The following is a 21646-nucleotide window of genomic DNA, read 5'->3' as shown; positions in this document are numbered from 1 at the left end:
CCAAATTGACTTCAATGGCTTTGACCCATTGAATTTTGACCCGTTTGCTTTCTGGTAACAGAGGCCCAATCAGTCGTGGGTCGAACTTGGGTCATGTTTCACGGACCTGGCCCTTTGCAATGTTAAAACCCGACTCCTACCCGATTTTCTGAAATCAAAATCTCAGTTGAACCTCGCCTCATAATCACCTCAAGCACCGCGGTAGCTGTACTTTCAGCTTCAGGCTTGGAGGGAAGATGGGGTCTGTGAGCTTTACCTCAATGTTGGCCAATGGTTGCCGGAATTTCAGTGCGCCAGTGGCACTTGTGCGCACGTTAGCACTCACCCATGTCGCTCTCAGTGAACACGCCAACAACTACAAGCATGTTAAGGTGGCTTGTTTTTCTCGGAGTTCAAAGAAACGAACTACGTTTGCATGCGAATCCTTGAAACAAGACGTTACCCAACCAACTGCCGTTTCTTCTGTAAATGGGTACCTTCAAATTTTCCAACTTTAATGCCTGAGATTTTGGCTTAATTTTTTATTTTTATATTCTTTTGCTGAAAGTGAGCATTTTACTAAACTGGTCGAAATTTGGTGCACTTTGATTGGAAATGAAGATGCTGGAATCCAAAGTTTTTAATATTTACTGCTTATATGTTGTTGGGTATCTGCAATTTCGGCATTTGGATTGTTTAAAACTTGAAAGTAGATGCTTTAACTAAAACTGAGTGAAACTACATTTCATGAAGTTCTAAGTTATTTATTTTCCTCATTGTTTATGGCTTAAGAATCTCAAAGCATCCTTTTTATTCCCCAACTTTTGTTTTAAAAAAGGGTATGCAATTGTACATTTAGCACTTATTTCTGCCCTTTTTCGTCCTAACCAATGAGAAACTATACATTCTTTATGTAGTTACCTTTTTAGTGCCTACTCTTTTAGTTTACTGACTTTGATAGCATATCTTCTTTCAGCTACCCTGAATATACTCGCTTGCTTCCATGTCCCTCACACAATGGACCACCAAGAGTTGAGCACTTGGTTGTTTCAGAAGGGGGGCCTGTTCTAGAATATATCTGTAAAACTCTGGATCTTCCTCCTCAGTGAGTACTGCTCTTTTGTATTCTCATTGTTTTAAGTTGATGTATGACATATGATTTCTGTCATTCTCAAATTTTAGTGATAAATAGAAAAAATTTCATTCTTTGAAGGTTTGTTGCAGATCTCATCCATTTTGGAGCTGTGTATTATGCCCTTGTATGTCCAAAGCCTCCTCCAACCGCAACCCCAGAGCAAATGAGGGTATTTAAAGAAGTTACAGCACCCTCAGTACTAAAGAATAGAGCTTCGATCAAAGGAAAAACTGTAAGAGAAGCGCAGAAAACTTTCCGGATAACACAGGCAGACGAATTTGTTGAAGCTGGAACATACTTACGTGTGCATGTACACCCAAAACGTTTTCCTAGGTAGAACACAATATTTGACAGGTCTATCATCATTTTTACAAGTGAAATTCTTGTTCACATCAGGATTTTCATCAGGTGCTATGAAATTGACTGGAAATCAAGAATTATAGCTGTATCTGAAGAATTTGTGGTTTTGGACAAACCTGCGGGTACAACAGTACGTATCATTACAGAATCATGTGTTTTGCCATATCTTTTTATGGCATTATCAAATATTTTTCTTTTGAATAGTTAATTAGTTGCTTACTACTATGATTTTATGGCAAATTTTTTTCAGGTAGGAGGAACTACAGACAACATCGAAGAAAGTTGTGCAACCTTTGCCACTCGTGCCTTGGGACTTACAACCCCCCTGAATACTACACATCAGATTGATAATTGTACAGAAGGATGGTATGGTATATTATATTAGTTCTTGTCCTGGTTTTTGTTGAGACATAGAGGTTGTGGTATAAATACTACAGTACTAACTCACTTGCAGTGTTGTCTTAGCTAGAACCAAGGAGTATTGCTCAGTTTTTCATGGGAAAATCAGAGTAAGTTTTGCAATACCATACGTTGGCATGTATTAGATTGAACTAGCCTTAATTACAGGGAGGGGAAGGCCAGCTGCTATATAACTATGAATCTGAGTGGTTCCTTATTGCAGCAGTCCAACCCCGAGCTCCATCTTCTTAGGTCATTAAGTTTATTTTTCTTTTCTTATACCTAGGAGAAAAAAGTGAAGAAGGTTTACCTTGCTCTTGCTGCTGCTCCTGTGCCAACTGGAATAATTACTCACTACATGCGTCCAATTAATGTGGCTCCTAGACTCATTTCAGAAGGTAATAATCTATTTCTAGCACTGCATTGAAATTAGATTGGAGTTTGAGTAGTTTCATTTTGAATGCGTCAAGTACTTAAAGTCATTACCTTCTCACCACATTGTTTTGCAAATTATATTTCCTTTTCTATTTTCCTTGTTGGAGCTGAAATGATGACTTCAGTATGTGCTACTTGTATGTAACATTAGGAAACCATTACTTTCCACAGGCATTTGGTGAGATGATTCACCTAGACAGGCTGTTGTTAAAAACAAGCTTTAGGATTATGTTTCATTTTCTTTTATATAAATGTTGTTTAAAAACTTGCATTGAAACTAGACAGAGTTTAAAGCTTTCTTTTACTTACTGTAACATTGTGGCTACAACTTCAAAGATATTTCTTCACAAACTCAATTGATGAAAGATACTTTATGAATGTAACCTGAAAAATAAAATAAAAATTATACACCATGAGACTTCTATGCTTGATAGGAAACTCCTCTCCTTCTGGATGATGCTCAAAAAGTTGTGGTATGCAGATTTCATTGAAAGGTGGAGTTTGTGTCAACTTGAGGTTATGGAATGCAAGGAGGTTCCCTGGCCAAATGCTGTCGTTGAAGAGAAATATTGTGTTGAAGACTGTGGGTGGCCTTCAAAAGATTATGCGTATGAATGTAAAATCAACCTTTTGACTGGGCGGACTCATCAGGTAAGGAGCAAAAGATTGTATTAATATATGAATTTAATTAGTATCATTTTCTTTTCCCACTCTATTTGGAGCAAGATGATGACCACTCCCTCAATTTGTTTCTCTGAGATCTCTGAGATACTGTCTTCTTAATAGTGGCTTCTGATTGGCCCAAAGAAAGGAAATAAGTTGTGCCTCCTGGATGAAACTACCTTTTAATTTTAAAGAGAGGTCCAGCTGCCTCAAGAGTATATAATACTTCAAAAGGCAGAAATTTCAGTAGTTTCAAGATTGTGGGAAAGTGATATATCAATTAACTGTTCAGAAAACCGTGATTTTTAGGTTCTTTGGCACAAGGGACATATTGCTCGACTCCGTCATGGTTATTGCTTTCTGTTTCATTTAGTTTTGTCATTGACTACTCAGGAATTAAAGATTAAAACAGTATGGACGATTGTATTATTAGTTGGTGTTACAAGTAAGATCAGATTTGGATTATTGCTTTGGAAATAACTACATTTACGATGCAGGTTCGAGCGCAACTGGCAGCCTGCGGTGCACCTATAGTGGGTGATTCCATGTACATGCCAGCTGCAGTTGCAGAGATGGAAAGTCCTGGACTGAACCCGTTTGGCCAATATAAGAAGCATTATACTACTGAAAATGATAAAGAAACAGCCGTTGCAGGGTGGATTGCACGGCATGGAAAGGAACCTAATGTTGCTATCGGTCTTCAAGCATGTCAGATATCATGGGATGATGAGAAGCACACTTTTGAGGCTAGAGCTCCTTGGTGGAGGTGTCAATAAATTTAGAAAAGGGGGATGCCAATCAATTGCATGGTATGGTCTTTTCCGTTTGCTAGAGTTAGGGTGCCTGTCTGTCTCATATGTTTGATTTCTAGAATTTCAAGATAGATTGTACCCGTAATATGTAAACTATATGATTGGGAAGTAATGGCTTTATTGATTGATTAAAAAGATAGCTTGCTCTTGAGTGCTCGCTACATTGATTTTCTTGATCATGCTGTGGCACTTAAAATTTGCACCGTATGATTAGAAATAAATTTTTTGTACCAGGCTGCTGAGAGTCTTTGAGTTCTCTTGAGAGTGGCATAATCAACATGGTGAAGTCCAAACCGAACAGTATATCCACTAGTCCACTCGAAATTGTCAAGCAATGACCACACAAAGTACCCTCTTACATCTGCTCCTTTCCTGATCAAAAATAAAAAATTCAATTAGTTTTCCACCACATTTGAACTGTTTGCAAAACACCACAATGTCACTACCATATATGGAGAAAATTATAGCATCCAAGGAGTGTATGCAGTGATCACGTAATTGATTATTATGATAAGAACATTGCGTGCACTCATTTGGTGACAATGATAGCTGAGTGTAACTTAAAGTTCAAGAACTAAATGCAAGAGGTCCCATATGCCTTGGCATACCTCATTGCTTCTGCTAGTGCATGTAAGCTCATTGCTTCTGCTAGTGCATGTAAGTAGGACCTCATGTACTTCACTCTCTTGACGTCATTGAGTAATTCTTCATTGGTGGAATTCGGAATCTCAGTCTCACCAAACCCTACAAGACCCAGTCCAATGATATAAGAATCTTTTTCCGGATTCAATATTTGACCGGCTGTATTTGGGGGAGGGGAGGGGTCAGTTTTAATCAAATATATGACTTTACACCTTACCATTTTCTGTGATGAAGATTGGAGTATTATTGTATCTGTCTTTTACGTAGGTTACAATCTTGTCCATTCCTTGAGGGTACACATACAGCCAGTCAACGGAAGTCTACATCAACAAAAAGCTTAGGTAAATTGCACAAGAAATTAAGTGTTGTTGTGGTGATGATAATAAGATGAGAGATTACATACTGGTTCTCCAAGGAAGACTCCATCTTTTTCTGCGGTTCGCAAAGTGAAACCCTCCGTCCTTGAAGCTCCTGGTCCTGGTTCACATGCAGAAAAGATACAGTCTTTTATGTAAAAGCTGGTATAGTGGTTGATGCCAATGAAGTCTAATCTGTTCTTCCTCAGCATCTCCACATCAGATTTTCTGAAAATATAGGCAAATCAGCTCCCAGAATCTCATGCATTTCTGCAGGATATCTCCCATGCACAATTGGGTCTAAGAGCCTGCATTGAACATTTTCGTTGTTGTGTGACCATGCTTCAGTATGGATGCATAGCTAGAGAAATATTACATGAGAAACTTCTTATTACCAGTTCATATAAAAAGATTGAGCCCTCTCTGCTGCTAACTTGTCTTCTAAGGAGTTGCTGATGGGTTCAAACCGCTCGGCCATACTCCATAAATAGAATATTTTAAACGTATAACCGCTCGGCTATACTCAATTCAACAGGGCCAATTCATACATCAATTCAAACATTGTTCTTATTTACTAAAAAATGTACAATACAATTTTTCCAACCGGTGAACAGAAGGAAACCTACAATACAATTGTCTAATTAAACCATATCCCGCGGAACAGAGCATGATTTTTTTAACCAAGTCCATGGCTATGATCTTGATGATCAGATACCCTGTGTTTTGATTGTTAAACACTTCAATATAGCATTGTCTCTCTAGATCATTCTATGTTTCAGAAAACCGGGATTTTTAGGCTCTTTGGGAAGATACACACTACATGACTGGGAAGATGGCTTTATTTTTTGACAGACACAATATTATAGAGAGATATTTAGTCATATACCCATTCTTAGCACTAAAACTATAAATAAAACCCACACCATTTAATTTCTATAAACAAACCCCAAAAATGATAGCTGACCCTATTGAATTTAATTTTGATTATTAAATTACTTTGATGCCCTATTGAGTGTTTTGGATTTTTTTTATGAGGTTTTGGGGTTGGGTTTGTTTTAAGAAATTAATGACAGTTTTGTAATTTAAAAGAACTTAAAAGTCTTTTTCTTATGTTGTAAATGGGCTTTTGGTGTGTTTCTAAAGTCCATTTCATATAGGGTTTTTTTATTTTTTATAATTTGGGCTCTTATATTGGATATAATAGTGAATCTCCCTATTATAAACTGCTCTAATGTACGAGGAGGAGAATCGAACTCTGGTGTAAGGCGGCGCATTCACTACTCTATAGCTGCTGTTGAGTGCTCTCTACATTGATTTTCTTGATCATGCTGTGGCACTTAAAATTTCCACCGTATGATTAGAAATAAATTGTTTGTACCAATCCGCTGAGAGTCTTCGAGTTCTTTTGAGAGTGGCATAATCAACATAGTGAAGTCCAAACCGAACAGTATATCCACTGGTCCACTCGAAATTGTCAAGCAACGACCACACGAAGTACCCTCTTACATCTGCTCCTTTCCTGACCATATTATCAAAAATTCAATTAATTTCCACCAAATTTGAACTGTGTGCAAAACACCACAATGTTATTACCATAAAATTATTGTATCCAATAACTGTGTGCAGTGATGACATGATTGATTATTAAGAGAGGAACGTTGCGTGCACTCGTTTGGTGACAATGATAGCTGAGTGTAACTTAAAGTTCAAGAACTAAATGCAAGAGGTCCCATATGCCTTGGCATACCTCATTGCTTCTGCTAGTGCATGTAAGTAGGACCTCATGTACTCCACTCTCTTGACATCATTGAGTAATTCTTCATTGGTGGAATTCGAATTATCAGTCTTACCAAACCCTACAAGACCCACTCTAATTATATAAGAATTTTCTGGATCCAATAATTGGGGTTTGGAGGTCACTTTTTAATCAAAGATCTGAGTTTGCACCTTACCATTTTCTGTGATGAAGATTGGTGTATTATTGTATCTGTCTTTTACGTACGTTACAATCTTCTCCATTCCTTGAGGGTAGACATACAGCCAGTCAACCGAAGTCTACATCAACAAAATGTTTGGGTAAATTGCAGAAATTAATTGTTGTGGTGATGATGACAAGATGAGATATTACATACTGGTTCTCCAAGGAAGACTCCATCTTTTTCTGCAGTTCGCAAAGCGAAACCCTCCGTCCTTGAAGCTCCTGGTCCTGGTTCACATTCAGAAAAGATACAGTCTTTTATGTAAAAGCTGGTATAGTGGTTGATGCCAATGAAATCTAATCTGTTCTTCCTCAGCATCTCCACATCAGATTCTGAAAATATAGGCAAATCAGCTCCTAGAATCTCCTGCATTTCTGCAGGATATTTCCCATGTACAATCGGGTCTAAGAACCTGCATTGAACATTTTCGTTGTTGTGTGACCATCCTTCAGTATGGATGTATAGCCAGAGAAATATGAGAAACTTCTTACCAGTTCACATAGAAAGATTGAGCCCTCTCAGCTGCTAACTTGTCTTCTAAGGAGTTGCTGATGGGTTCATACCATACAGCATTCATGATCATTCCAATGCTACCTCCTTGTTTTTTCTGAGTGTAAAAGACATGCATTAGAACAAAGCCGAATCAATTCTACTCACGAATCAATCTTAAGTTAAACCTACAAATTTGATGAAGACAGGACATTATTGAAAACCTGGTATTGGGTTCGGTATATATTCACAGCAGCTGCATGGGATAGAATGATGTTATGAGCTGCAATGAAAGGCTCCTTCTCTGAATTCCCACTAGTACAATTCCCAAATGGGCTAGAGCAACGAGATGGTGGGTAAACCCCTGACCTATAGCCACGAATAACTACAACATTGGGCTCATTGAAAGTCACCCAGTACTTAACGCTGTCCCCAAAGAATTTGAAACATGTATTTGCATAATATTTGAAATCCTCCCTGCAAAATTAAATTAAATTGCATCCCATAGTTCTTGCTTATTAGTAACTTGTTAAGACAGATGGGGAATCTTGCTACATACTGCAGTTTGGGGCTTAGCCAAGCTCCATATCTGTCTTCAAGTTCCTGAGGAATGTCGTAATGAGACAATGTCACGAATGGCTGGATCCCTAGAACAGGACATGGATATTGTTGAGGAAGTACTTAAATATTTGTCATATTTGTTCAAGAACTAGAAGTTATGTGATCAATCAAACTGAGATGATTTTTGACCAAGTAATACAGCAAAAATGAATTGGATGATCACATCAACAATGGTAACAAAGAAGACCTCTGCTCAGAAGAGCGTCGATGAACTTGTTATAGTAGTCAATGCCGGCTCTATTCACTTTTCCAAATCTTCCTTCTGGTTCAAAGTTACAATACAAGTGACTTAGATATGAGAACATTGGATGCTATTAATCAAAGTGGACACTTTCTGAAGGAATGAAAATACTTACTGGGTAGAACTCTTGCCCATGATATAGAAAACCGGTAAGAATTGACTCCAATGTAACTCATGAGATCTAAATCGTCCTGTTTTTTCATAGGAACGGCAAAGCAGGACAGGATTATCAGCAAATCTAATCCAGATTAGCAATTAAAGTCAACACACATTATTGTTTTATCTAGAGCGATGAAAAGTTTCAATGTCCACACCCGCTCTAATTCTGACTTGGACACGTACATTTCGAACGGTAATGATCTTACTAGCTCAAATCAGTTGATAAACTATCCACCAGAAATTCCCAAAATAAATGGAGGACATTGACAACTGGGGTGGGGTTTATAATCTCATTAGTTTTTCTTTTTTTGGTCTGAGCAAAATTTATTGTTCCATCCTAAGATTCTGAGAGGTTGTCCAGGCTCTTAATCAGCTGTCTATATCCAGAATTTGGAAGGATTTAACATATTAACCACTAGTATTTAGTCATTCCCACATTTAATACCATTCATGTATATAGACAAGGAAATTTGGCGTCTCTTTATGGGACCAGCTCCATGGTAAACCCTTAGTGGCGTAGTGAAGAAAAAAGGAAAATACACAACACATGATAGATCCTGTTTCTGTATGTAAAAGAATGAAAACTGCAATTGTTTAAAGAATCTGGGGTGCAAATCCAACTCAGATAAAGTCTTCTGCTTGAGCTGGGTTAAAGAAGGATATTAAGGAATTCCAGCCCCACACTTAATTCCAAGTTTAACAAAACAGTAAGAAGGATTTTGGCATGTTTACTAATCTGTAATTGGATTAGGAGGAATTGAATTGAGGAGGAGTTGGATTGAGGAGAATTAGATTCCGGATTCCCATTGAGTTAAAGTAGATGGAAAGTTTGGGGTAGGAGTGGTTCTAATTATTAAAATGTCCTTGTTGTTGGGTTAAAGTAGATGGAAAGTTTGGAATTTTTAAAATTGTGTTAGGATATAATAGGTAAAAAAGATGAATTCCTAATGGGTTAGTTCTCCAAGAATTAGAATACCACCTCCCACCTAAGAATTGAATTCCTCCAAAATCAGGAATTCAATTCCTAATTTTGTATGAGCCTCACTTACTTTTTAGTTCCTTGATGCGAAGTAAACTCAAAAATCCTTCACAAGTGGAATTCAGTTCCAGATTAGTAAACACACCCTAAATCAATTCTTCTTATTAATGACAACTGTAAAAAGAAAGGAAAAGAGTAAAAAGGGATTAATGGACATGCAACGTTGTCATCATCATTGAGAAGTAGATTGCAAGTAAGGTTTATTCAAGAGCCTAGCTAACCAGATAAAGATGGAACTGATCAACAGCAATATCTCCATTAGTTCCATCTGAGATATGACCTGTGAGTGTGACAAGCCAAAATAACTCTACCATTGGATTTGAAAAACAATGGGGGCTTGGGAGTGAGGGAAAGTAAAGCATCAAATTCAAAGGAGTAAAACACAAGCATTAATCTAACCAGGCTTATGAGTAAAAACATCCCAGTTGTTGAGGCCTTTACCATCAGTCAGAAAAGCTCCCTCAAACTGAGAAAAAGAATGAAGAAGAAATGACAATATATAACTAAAACAAACTGATTCTGTGTGTGTGCGTGCTCGCTTGCCCGCGTGTATATATATAAGAAGAGAAGGCAAGATACCTGGTAAGAAGAGGATGCAGTTCCAAGGAGGAAGTTGCTTGGGAAAGGGGATGATGAAGCTGAGCTTCCTTTCAAAGATATGTGATTACAAGACACAATGAGAATTGAAAAGAACATCTCAACCACAAGGACAGCATGAAGTGCTGACAAATTCTCCATAAAAATGCTTAAAAGGACGATGAAGTATGAATGAATTAGTATAGTTGTTTTTTTCTTTCTTTTTTTGATCAAACTGGAACTTATGAAGTTCACATAGAAAGAAGCCTATTTAATAATTGGTCGATTTGCTAGCAGTAATCAGAGCATCAGCAAACAGTCTTTGTAAAGCAAGGAATTGAAATGAAGACCAGACAAAGAGATGTGACATTACCGAGCGAGAAAAAAACTCAAAATCATAATCACGTTGACAAAAACGTTAAAGTTTAGAAAAAAGATGCATCTCCTATGGAGCAGGAAATTTGAAACATGTACAGTACCACAGTCACATCGAAGAGATTTCCACATCATTTTGATGGATCACCATTCTCCAATGTCTGGCCACCAAACCAATCATATGACTTGAAATGGATAAATATCTAGGAAACTGTTTTACTAATAATCCTAAGATAATGCAAAATCCATCTAACCAACCAATTGTAACCCAGCTTTGGCAAAATTTGAAGGGCCATATTTACCTTTATCCCTCCAACCAAGCCAATTGTAATCCAGCTTAGGTCTAGGCCAAATTTTTTTTTTGTGGGTCCTATGCAGATGCTTTTCAAGAAAAGAAATTATTAAATGTGGGCAAGAGGTTCCACCCACCCTAAGAACCCTGCCTTCGTTACGCGTACTTTTTGAAGCTGTTGTGCCAATGTACTCTGTCAGGACTTGGGCCTGATATACAAGTCCAATATGACACAGACAACTGTGGCAGTTTGAACAGGCCAAGTTCATTCATCAATTTGGGTCTTACTGTAGCAAAAGAAATTGCGTCGACTTGAGAAGAAGGAAAGATTGCCCCCTTTTTGTTTAGTGGCTCTTGAAGAATTAGAAGGCCACCTTCCGGTGTTTCTTTTGTCACCATATAGACAAGTGGCTTGTCACCGTTTGGACAAGTGGCACGAAGTACGCAGAATAAAAACAATGCACAAACTTTGTCCCAAACTATGCAGCTTATGAAGTGATGCTATGGTTATGCACTTTGATTATCCATGAGGTGGCAATTAGGTGACTTCCAGTTGAGCAATTGTTATGCACTTTGATACCAATTATAAGGGGCTTATGTGATCAGATATCATCTCCAACTTAACTACTCAATGCCTATGGATGAGGAATATAAAGTGTCCCAATCTTAATATTTCCCATATTTCATGGTCTTAAATCCAATGTGAAACTAATTATGTTATCTGCAATTCCTAAAAAACACTTATATAAGAAGGTGAGGAACATACCTGTGAGTAGAGGAAGGTGCCAAGGATTGCAATGGCTGCTCCTAGTGCATTGACGGGTTGAACAGGTGTGTGGAAGATAATGATGGAGGAGACTATGACGGATATCCGCTTCATTGTGTTCCCAATGCTGAATGTTAAGGGAGATATCTGATCTAATGACATGTACGAAACCTGATTATACAAGTGATAGAAGATACTCTGGGCTGCCACCCACCTGTTTAGATATAGATGTACAGATTTCATAAGTAAAACAGTTTAGGAGGAAGGGAGTGAATGCTTTAAACAAGTACTAAATAATCTTTTCAAGGCTTTAGGATCAAAATTAGCAGATTAGCCCTTCTATATAATTTACTGCAGCAACTAAATGCACAAAAACAATCACCTGATTCACTTAGCCAGGTTGGGTAGATTTGTCTCACTAAACCTTAAAGAAAGAAATTCTGAAACCCACTTGTGCAGATGATACCATCTTATTTTCAAATCTTCCACAGATAAGAAAATATATGCTTTTTCTGATAGAATATTTTGAGAAACTGAAGTCCAACTTCATTGTCTAGAATTATACTCCTCTATGTCTATAACCATGCAAGATATCTCTTTTACATTCAACACTTTAGTTAATTGCTGAAAATGGTCAAACATATCGAAGCTACCACAGCAATTATAAGTCCAATACCGTGGACAAACAATAGAACAGAAAAGGCAGCAATTTTACAGACTGTTGCAGGTAATTGAAAATTACCAGACAATATTGGGACCAATCTGTGCAAGAGCTGTGTTCCATCCAGCGGCCCACACCTTGGGGCCCTCCACGGCAATGGCAAATGGTATCAGGATCAGTAGAGACAACATAGACAGACAAGCATAATAGTTCATACCACTGACAGACTTCCCCTTCATCCCTTTCTTCGAAAATATGTTTCTGAACACGAATGCCAGGTTTGATATCATAGCCCCCATGAACCCTGATGCACATAGCAGCATAATTTAGTACTCGGAACAATTAACACCCGCCAAAACTCTAAAACCATAACTCTACCAGCAATATCTCCATTAGTTCCATCTGAGATATGACCTGTGAGTGTGACAAGCCAAAATAACTCTACCATTGGATTTGAAAGACAATGCGGGCTTGGGGGAGTAAGGGAAAGTAAAGCATCAAATTCAAAGGAGTAAAACACAAGCATTAATCTAACCAGGCTTATGAGTAAAAACATCCCAGTTGTTGAGGCCTTTACCATCACTCAGAAAAGCTCCATCAAACTGAGAAAAAGAATGAAGAAGAAATGACAATATATAACTAAAACAAACTGATTCTGTGTGTGTGCGTGCTCGCTTGCCCGCGTGTATATATATAAGAAGAGAAGGCAAGATACCTGGTAAGAAGAGGATGCAGTTCCAAGGAGGAAGTTGCTTGGGAAAGGGGATGATGAAGCTGAGCTTCCTTTCAAAGATATGTGATTACAAGACACAATGAGAATTGAAAAGCACATCTCAACCACAAGGACAGCATGAAGTGCTGACAAATTCTCCATAACAATGCTTAAAAGGACGATGAAGTATGAACGAATTAGTACAGTTTTTCTTTCTTTCTTTTTTTGATCAAACTGGAACTTATGAAGTTCACATAGAAAGAAGCCTATTTAATAATTGGTCGATTTGCTAGCAGTAATCAGAGGCATCAGCAAACATTCTTTGGAAAGCAAGGAATTGACATGAAAACCAGAGGAAGGGATGTGACATTAGCGAGCGAGAAAAAACTCAAAATCATAATCACGTTGACAAAAACCTTAAAGTTTAGAAAAAGGATGCATCTCCTATTAGAAGCAGGAAATTTGAAACATGTACAGTACCACAAAGTCACATCAAAGAGATTTCCACATCATTTTGATGGATCTCCATTCTCCAACGTCTGGCCACCAAACCAATCATATCACTCGAAATGGATAAATATCTAGGAAACTGTTTTACTCTCAAAATCATTAGGCCATAGCAACGAGATGGGGGGTAAATCCATGACCTATAGCCATGAATAACTGCAACATTGGGCTCATTGAAAGTCACCCAGTACTTAACTCTGTCTCCAAAGAATTTGAAACATATATTTGCTTAATGTTTGAAATCCTCCCTGCAAAATCAAATTGAATTGCATCCCTTTATAGTTACTGCTTATTAGTGACTTGTTAAGACAGATGGGGGAATCTTGCTACATACTGCACTTTGGGACTTAGCCAAGCTCCATATATGTCTTCAAGTTCTTGAGGAATGTCATAATGAGTCAGTGTCACGAACGGCTGGATCCCTAGAACAGGACATGGAGATTATTGAGGAAGGAATTAAATATTTGTCATGTTTGTCATATTTGTTCAAGAACTAATGCAGAAACAATGAATTGGATGAACACATAAACAATGGAACCAAAGAAGACCTCTGCGCAGAAGAGTGTCGATGAACTTGTTATAGTGATCAATGCCAGCTCTATTCACTTCTCCAAATCATCCTTCTAGTTCAAAGTTGTAATACAAGTGACTTAGAGATGAGAACTTTGGATTCCATTAATCAAAGTTGACACTTTCTGAAGGAATGAAATAACTTACTGGGTAGAACTCTTGCCCATGATATAGAAAACCGGTAAGTATTGACTCCAATGTAACTCATGAGATCTAAATCTTCCTGTTTTTTCATAGGAATGACAAAGCAGGACAGGATTATCAGCATATCTAATTTAGATTAGCCATAAAAGTCACACACATTATTGTTTTATCTAGAGCTATGAAAAGTTTCAATGTCCACACCAATTGTTCAGCTGCTCTAACAATTCAGACTTGGACACGTACACTTCAAACGGTAATGATCTTACTAGCTCAAATCAGTTGATAAACTATCCACCAGAAATTCCCAAAACTCTATATACAAATGGAATACAAGCGACACGAGGTACAGGACAATGAGTCAACTGGGTGGGGTTGATAATCTCATTATTTCTTTATTTCTGATGATAATCTGTCGTTCCATCATCAGATTCTGAGGGATGGTCCAGTCTTACAATCAGCTGTCTATATCCAAAACTTGGAAGGATTCAACATATTAACCAACCACCAGCATTTTAGCCATTCCCTCGTTTAATACCATTCATGTATATAGACAAGGAGATTTGGCATGTCCCTTTATGGGACCACCTCCATTAGTAGCAAATGGAGTGAAGTAAAAGGTAAAAATACACAACACAAGATGGATTTTGTTTCTGTATGTAAAAAAATGAATACTGCAATTGTCTCGGATAAGGTATTGTGCTTGAGCTGGGTTAAAGAAGAATTTAGAAGTCCAGCCCCAACAATTAATTTCAAGTTTAACAAAACAGTAAGAAAGATATCAGAGGATTTTAAAGCTATTCTTCTTAATTTTTGTTAAGTAGCTTCTGGACTGAATGGATTAATGGAATATTAATAATATGTCTGCATTTGACGTAAAACTGAAAATAATAGACCTGCAATATTGTCATCATCATTGAGAAGAAGTAGATGCAAATAAGATTTATTCAAGAGCCTAGCTAACCAGATAAAGATGGTACTGATCAACAGCAATATCTCCATTAGTTCCATCTGAGATATGACCTGTGCGTGTGACAAGCCGAAATAACTCTACCATTGGATTTGAAAGACAATGGGGGCTTGGGAGTGAGGGAAAGTAAAGCATCAAATTCAAAGGAGTAAAACACAAGCATTAATCTAACCAGGCTTATGAGTAAAAACATCGCAATTGTTGAGGCCTTTACCATCATTCAGAAAAGCTCCCTCAAACTGAGAAAAAGAATGAAGAAGAAATGACAATTTATAACTAAAACAAACTGATTCTGTGTGTGTGTAAAGAAGGGAAGGCAAGATACCTGGTAAGAAGAGGATGCAGTTCCAAAGAGGAAGTTGCTTGGGAAAGGGGATGATGAAGCTGAGCTTCCTCTCAAAGATATGTGATTACAAGACACTATGAGAATTGAAAAGCACATCTCAACCACAAGGACAGCATGAAGTGCTGACAAATTTTCCATAACAATGCTTGAAAGTATGAAGGTAGAAATAGTATAGTTTTTCGTTTTTTTTTTTTTTTTTTTGTGTGTGTGATAAAATGCAACTTATGAAGTTTCACAGAGAAAGAGGTCTATTTAATAATAAGCATTGCCGTTTTGATCCAACATCTGTGGCAGACGTGGAATGGAACCAACTAATTGATACTGTTCGATTTGCTAAACAGAAGCATCAGTAATGGTCGGATGGTATATATATATGCTAACTATGGTCTTTGGAAAGCAAGCAATTAAAATGAAGACAAAAGGAAGAGATGTAACATTAGCGAGCGAGAATAAACTCAAAATAATCATAATCACGTTGACAAAACCATTAAAAAAGTATAGAAAGGAGATGGCATCATGGGAACATTTGGATGAAGCAGGAGCAATTAAAACATGCATGCACCACAAAAGTCACATCAAAGAGATCTCCCCATCACCCTGCTGTGTTAGCCCATTCCTCTTCTTTATCTGTCATTTTATCTCTTCACTTGTAATATAGTTTCAGATTCTATCTTGATCTGTATTTGCTATACAGAAAACTAATGACAGATAAAGTTGATCTGTATATTTTTAAAGAGTATCGCTGCACGGCTATACTCGATAGATAAATAGTATATTTTACGCGTATAGCCGGGCGGCTATACTACATACATAGATTATTTTAACGGTATAGCCGAACGGCTGTACTCCATTAATAGAATATTTTAAACGTATAGCCGATCGGCTCTACTCCATAAATAGTATATTTTAACAGTATGGCCGAGCGGCTCTCCTCCACAAATAGAATATTTTAAAAGTGCAGCTGCGTGGAATATTTTAAGCGTCTAGCCGCGCGGCTATACTCTATACATAGAATATTTTAAACGTATAGCCGGTCGGCTATACGCGATAAATAGTATATTTTAACAGTACAGCCGAACGGCTATACGCCGTAAATAGAATATTTTAAACGTATAACCGCTCGGCTATACTCAATTCAACAGGGCCAGTTCATACATCAATTCAAACATTGTTCTTATTTACTACAAAATGTACAATACAATTTTTCCAACCGGTGAACAGAAGGAAACCTACAATACAATTGTCTAATTAAACCATATCCCGCAGAACAGAGCATGATTTTTTTAACCAAGTCCATGATTGTTTTTAATGATCAGATACCCTGTGTTTTGATTGTTAAACACTTCAGTATAGTATTGTCTCTCTAGATCATTCTATGTTTCAGAAAACCGGGATTTTTAGGTTCTTTGGGAAGATATACACTATATGACTGGGAAGATGGCTTTATTTTTTGACAGACAATATTATAAACCGCTCTAACGTACGAGGAGGAGGATCGAACTCTGGTGTAAGGCAGTGCACGCACTACTCTATAGCTGCTGTTGAGTGCTCTCTACATTGATTTTCTTGATCATGCTGTGGCACTTAAAATTTCCACCGTATGATTAGAAATAAATTGTTTGTACCAATCCGCTGAGAGTCTTCGAGTTCTTTTGAGAGTGGCATAATCAACATGGTGAAGTCCAAACCGAACAGTGTATCCACTGGTCCACTCGAAATTGTCAAGCAACGACCACACGAAGTACCCTCTTACATCTGCTCCTTTCCTGACCATATTATCAAAAATTCAATTAGTTTCCACCACATTTGAACTGTGTGCAAAACACCACAATGTTATTACCATAAAATTATTGTATCCAATAAGTGTGTGCAGCGATGACATGATTGATTATTAAGAGAGGAACGTTGCGTGCACTCGTTTGGTGACAATGATAGCTGAGTGTAACTTAAAGTTCAAGAACTAAATGCAAGAGGTCCCATATGCCTTGGCATACCTCATTGCTTCTGCTAGTGCATGTAAGTAGGACCTCATGTACTTCACTCTCTTGACATCATTGAGTAATTCTTCATTGGTGGAATTCGAATTATCAGTCTTACCAAACCCTACAAGACCCACTCTAATTATATAAGAATTTTCTGGATCCAATAATTGGGGTTTGGAGGTCACTTTTTAATCAAAGATCTGAGTTTGCACCTTACCATTTTCTGTGATGAAGATTGGTGTATTATTGTATCTGTCTTTTACGTACGTTACAATCTTCTCCATTCCTTGAGGGTAGACATACAGCCAGTCAACCGAAGTCTACATCAACAAAATGTTTGGGTAAATTGCAGAAATTAAGTGTTGTGGTGATGACAAGATGAGATATTACATACTGGTTCTCCAAGGAAGACTCCATCTTTTTCTGCAGTTCGCAAAGCGAAACCCTCCGTCCTTGAAGCTCCTGGTCCTGGTTCACATTCAGAAAAGATACAGTCTTTTATGTAAAAGCTGGTATAGTGGTTGATGCCAATGAAATCTAATCTGTTCTTCCTCAGCATCTCCACATCAGATTCTGAAAATATAGGCAAATCAGCTCCTAGAATCTCCTGCATTTCTGCAGGATATTTCCCATGTACAATTGGGTCTAAGAACCTGCATTGAACATTTTCGCTGTTGTGTGACCATCCTTCAGTATGGATGTATAGCCAGAGAAATATGAGAAACTTCTTACCAGTTCACATAGAAAGATTGAGCCCTCTCAGCTGCTAACTTGTCTTCTAAGGAGTTGCTGATGGGTTCATACCATTCAGTATTCATGATCATTCCAACGCTACCTCCTTGATTTTTCTGAGTGTATAAGACATGCATTAGAACAAAGCCGAATCAATTCTACTCACGAATCAATCTTAAACCTACAAATTTGATGAAGACAGGACATTATTGAAAACCTGGTATTGGGTTCGGTATATATTCACAGCAGCTGCATGGGATAGAATGATGTTATGAGCTGCAAGGAAAGGTTCCTTCTCTGAATTCCCACTAGTACAATTCCCAAATGGGCTAGAGCAACGAGATGGTGGGTAAGTCCCTGACCTATAGCCACGAATAACTACAACATTGGGCTCATTGAAAGTCACCCAGTACTTAACTCTGTCTCCAAAGAATTTGAAACATGTATTTGCATAATATTTGAAATCCTCCCTGCAAAATTAAATTAAATTGCATCCCATAGTTCTTGCTTATTAGTAAATTGTTAAGACAGATGGGGAATCTTGCTACATACTGCAGTTTGGGGCTTAGCCAAGCTCCATATCTGTCTTCAAGTTCCTGAGGAATGTCGTAATGAGACAATGTCACGAATGGCTGGATTCCTAGAACAGGACATGGATATTGTTGAGGAAGTACTTAAATATTTGTCATATTTGTTCAAGAACTAGAAGTTATGTGATCAATCAAACTGTGATGATTTTTGACCAAGTTTACAGCAAAAATGAATTGGATGATCACATCAACAATGGTAACAAAGAAGACCTCTGCTCAGAAGAGCGTCGATGAACTTGTTATAGTAGTCAATGCCGGCTCTATTCACTTTTCCAAATCTTCCTTCTGGTTCAAAGTTACAATACAAGTGACTTAGATATGAGAACATTGGATCCTATTAATCAAAGTGGACACTTTCTGAAGGAATGAAAATACTTACTGGGTAGAACTCTTGCCCATGATATAGAAAACCGGTAAGAATTGACTCCAATGTAACTCATGAGATCTAAATCTTCCTGTTTTTTCATAGGAACGGCAAAGCAGGACAGGATTATCAGCAAATCTAATCCAGATTAGCAATTAAAGTCAACACACATTATTGTTTTATCTAGAGCGATGAAAAGTTTCAATGTCCACACCCGCTCTAATTCTGACTTGGACATGTACATTTCAAACGGTAATGATCTTACTAGCTCAAATCAGTTGATAAACTATCCACCAGAAATCCCCAAAAATAAATGGAGGACATTGACAACTGGGGTGGGGTTTATAATCTCATTAGTTTTTCTTTTTTTGGTCTGAGCAAAATTTATTGTTCCATCCTAAGATTCTGAGGGGTGGTCCAGGCTCTTAATCAGCTGTCTATATCCAGAATTTGGAAGGATTTAACATATTAACCACTAGTATTTAGTCATGGTAAATGCTAGAGGCACCAACTTTGGGCACCAACTCTCTAATAGAGCGTGGGACCCGTTGTATTGGCGGGCTCCACCTCTATTAGAGAGTTGGTGCCCAAAGTTGGTGCCTCTAGCACCACCCTTTAGTCATTCCCACATTTTAATACCATTCATGTATATAGACAAGGAAATTTGGCATCTCTTTATGGGACCAGCTCCATGGTAAACCCTTAGTTGCCTAGTGAAGAAAAAAGGAAAATACCACATGATAGATCCTGTTTCTGTATGTAAAAGAATGAAAACTGCAATTGTTTAAAGAATCTGGGTTGCAAATCCAACTCAGATAAAGCCTTCTGCTTGAGCTGGGTTAAAGAAGGATATTAAAGAATTCCAGCCCCACACTTAATTCCATGTTTAACAAAATAGTAAGAAGGATTTTGGCATGTTTACTAATCGGAGGAATTGAATTGAGGGGGAGTTGGATTGAGGAGAATTAGATTCCGGACTCCCATTGAAGTTGTTTACTAAACCATATTAATTGAGGGGAGTTAGATTCCGGATTCCTATTGAAGTTGTTTACTAAATAATGTGTAATTGGGGTAGGAGTGGTTCTAATTACTAAAATGTCTTCGTTGTTGGGTTAAAGTAGATGGAAAGTTTGGAATTTTTAAAATTGTGTTAGGATATAATAGGTAAAAAAGATGGATTCCTAATGTGTTAGTACTCCAAGAATTAGAATATCACCTCCCACCTAAGAATTGAATTCCTCCAAAATCAAGAATTCAATTCCTAATTTTGTATGAGCCTCACTTACTTTTTAGTTCCTTGATGTGAAGTAAACACAAAAATCTTTCATAGGTTGAATTAAGTTCCTGACTAGTAAACACACCATAAATCAATTCTTCTTATTAATGACAACTGTAAAAAGAAAGGAAAAAAGTAAAAAGGGATTAATGGACATGCAATGTTGTCATCATCATTGAGAAGTAGATTGCAAGTAAGGTTTATTCAAGAGCCTAGCTAACCAGATAAAGATGGTACTGATCAACAGCAATATCTCCATTAGTTCCATCTGAGATATGACCTGTGAGTGTGACAAGCCAAAATAACTCTACCATTGGATTTGAAAGACAATGGGGGCTTGGGAGTGAGGGAAAGTAAAGCATCAAATTCAAATGAGTAAAACACAAGCATTAATCTAACCAGGCTTATGAGTAAAAACATCCCAGTTGTTGAGGCCTTTACCATCAGTCAGAAAAGCTCCCTCAAACTGAGAAAAAGAATGAAGAAGAAATGACAATATAGAACTAAAACAAACTGATTCTGTGTGTGCGCGTGCTCGCTTGCCCGCGTGTATATATATAAGAAGAGAAGGCAAGATACCTGGTAAGAAGAGGATGCAGTTCCAAGGAGGAAGTTGCTTGGGAAAGGGGATGATGAAGCTGAGCTTCCTTTCAAAGATATGTGATTACAAGACACAATGAGAATTGAAAAGCACATCTCAACCACAAGGACAGCATGAAGTGCTGACAAATTCTCCATAACAATGCTTAAAAGGACGATGAAGTATGAATGAATTAGTATAGTTTTTTTGTTTTTGGTGATCAAACTGGAACTTATGAAGTTCACATAGAAAGAAGCCTATTTAATAATTGGTCGATTTGCTAGCAGTAATCAGAAGCATCAGCAAACATTCTTTGGAAAGCAAGGAATTGAAATGAAGACCAGAGGAAGGGATTTGACATTAGCGAGCGAGAAAAAACTCAAAATCATAATCACATTGACAAAAACCTTAAAAGTTTAGAAAAAGGATGCATCTCCTATTATAAGCAGGAAATTTGAAACATGTACAGTACCACAAAGTCACATCAAAGAGATTTCCACATCATTTGATGGATCACCATTCTCCAATGTTTGGCCACCAAACCAATTATATGACTCGAAATGGATAAATATCTAGGAAACTGTTTTACTCTCAAAATCATTAGGCCATAGCAAAATATAGTCCTAAGATAATGCAAAATCCATCTCCGGTTATGGGCTGAAAAAAAAATTGGCCAAATTTGAAGGACGACATTTAGCCTTTATCCCTCCAACCAGGCCAATTGTAACCTAGCTTTGGCCTAGGCCAAGTTTTTTTGTGGGTCCCATGCATATGCTTTTCAAGAAGAGAAATTATTAAGTGTGGGCAAGAGCACGAAACATCTCATGCAAATGCATATCCAATCCAACAGCCAATATTAAGGGCGCGTTGAAGTCATTAATGATGTCAGCTAGCCAT

General features: G+C 37.6%; 3 protein-coding genes across 17 annotated transcripts; 1 reads left to right on the top strand and 2 right to left on the bottom strand.

Annotated features, from left to right (window-relative positions):
* Positions 1–76: 76 nt before the first annotated feature.
* LOC110763064 (Pseudouridine synthase family protein) lies at positions 77–3962 on the top strand. Its single transcript, XM_021965807.2, has 9 exons — positions 77–472; positions 956–1084; positions 1193–1447; positions 1523–1604; positions 1725–1840; positions 1929–1983; positions 2160–2271; positions 2790–2959; positions 3469–3962. The coding sequence occupies exons 1-9, from the start codon at positions 237–239 to the stop codon at positions 3745–3747; spliced, it is 1434 nt and encodes a 477-aa protein (XP_021821499.1). The 5' UTR covers positions 77–236; the 3' UTR covers positions 3748–3962.
* Positions 3882–15554, bottom strand: LOC110763062 (beta-glucosidase 45-like). 14 transcript variants are annotated; one of them, XM_088251433.1, is made up of 15 exons: positions 13747–13818; positions 13533–13620; positions 12695–13446; positions 12515–12581; positions 12061–12283; positions 11319–11532; positions 8227–8302; positions 8058–8132; positions 7809–7896; positions 7474–7726; positions 7252–7367; positions 6914–7172; positions 6734–6836; positions 4392–4527; positions 3882–4155 (listed from the first exon to the last, which is right to left on the bottom strand). In XM_088251433.1, exons 3-15 carry the CDS (start codon positions 12851–12853, stop codon positions 3960–3962), a joined length of 1965 nt encoding a protein of 654 aa, XP_088107559.1. In that variant the 5' UTR covers positions 12854–13446; positions 13533–13620; positions 13747–13818; the 3' UTR covers positions 3882–3959. The 14 variants fall into 14 exon arrangements, with proteins under 14 accessions (XP_088107559.1, XP_088107560.1, XP_088107572.1 ...); XM_088251434.1 differs by having other exon boundaries at positions 8058–8129; XM_088251436.1 differs by lacking the exons at positions 3882–4155; positions 4392–4527 and adding exons at positions 5323–6300; positions 6529–6637.
* Positions 15555–16377: 823 nt separating this feature from the next.
* On the bottom strand, positions 16378–21156 carry LOC110763105 (beta-glucosidase 45-like). Of its 2 annotated transcripts, XM_021965859.2 has the most exons (12): positions 20749–21154; positions 20569–20635; positions 20391–20449; positions 18909–18984; positions 18740–18814; positions 18492–18579; positions 18157–18409; positions 17940–18055; positions 17602–17860; positions 17425–17527; positions 17220–17328; positions 16378–16991 (listed from the first exon to the last, which is right to left on the bottom strand). In XM_021965859.2, exons 1-12 carry the CDS (start codon positions 20905–20907, stop codon positions 16796–16798), a joined length of 1560 nt encoding a protein of 519 aa, XP_021821551.2. In that variant the 5' UTR covers positions 20908–21154; the 3' UTR covers positions 16378–16795. The 2 variants fall into 2 exon arrangements, with proteins under 2 accessions (XP_021821551.2, XP_088108153.1); XM_088252027.1 differs by lacking the exon at positions 17220–17328 and having other exon boundaries at positions 16834–16991; positions 20749–21156.
* Positions 21157–21646: the final 490 nt, after the last annotated feature.

This window comes from Prunus avium, chromosome 4 (genome assembly GCF_965620075.1).
Source record: "Prunus avium chromosome 4, drPruAviu1.hap1.1, whole genome shotgun sequence".
Classification (NCBI taxonomy): domain Eukaryota; kingdom Viridiplantae; phylum Streptophyta; class Magnoliopsida; order Rosales; family Rosaceae; genus Prunus; species Prunus avium.
Note: the sequence above shows the minus strand (reverse complement) of the source record. Positions and strands in the feature narration are given on the sequence as shown.

Coding starts and splice junctions, on each gene's coding strand:
- LOC110763064 (XM_021965807.2), top strand. CDS start 237: ATGGGGTCTGTGAGCTTTACCTCAATGTTGGCCAATGGTTGCCGGAAT. Junction 1,605..1,724: donor ACAAACCTGCGGGTACAACA/GTACGTATCATT, acceptor AATTTTTTTCAG/GTAGGAGGAACTACAGACAA. Junction 2,960..3,468: donor TGACTGGGCGGACTCATCAG/GTAAGGAGCAAA, acceptor TTTACGATGCAG/GTTCGAGCGCAACTGGCAGC.
- LOC110763062 (XM_088251433.1), bottom strand. CDS start 12,853: ATGGAGAATTTGTCAGCACTTCATGCTGTCCTTGTGGTTGAGATGTGC. Junction 8,133..8,226: donor ATGGGCAAGAGTTCTACCCA/GTAAGTATTTTC, acceptor ACTTTGAACCAG/AAGGAAGATTTGGAAAAGTG. Junction 4,156..4,391: donor GCACTAGCAGAAGCAATGAG/GTATGCCAAGGC, acceptor ATTTTTGATCAG/GAAAGGAGCAGATGTAAGAG.
- LOC110763105 (XM_021965859.2), bottom strand. CDS start 20,907: ATGGAGAATTTGTCAGCACTTCATGCTGTCCTTGTGGTTGAGATGTGC. Junction 18,056..18,156: donor TATACCGAACCCAATACCAG/GTTTTCAATAAT, acceptor TTATACACTCAG/AAAAATCAAGGAGGTAGCGT. Junction 17,861..17,939: donor CAATCTTTCTATGTGAACTG/GTAAGAAGTTTC, acceptor TGTTCAATGCAG/GTTCTTAGACCCAATTGTAC.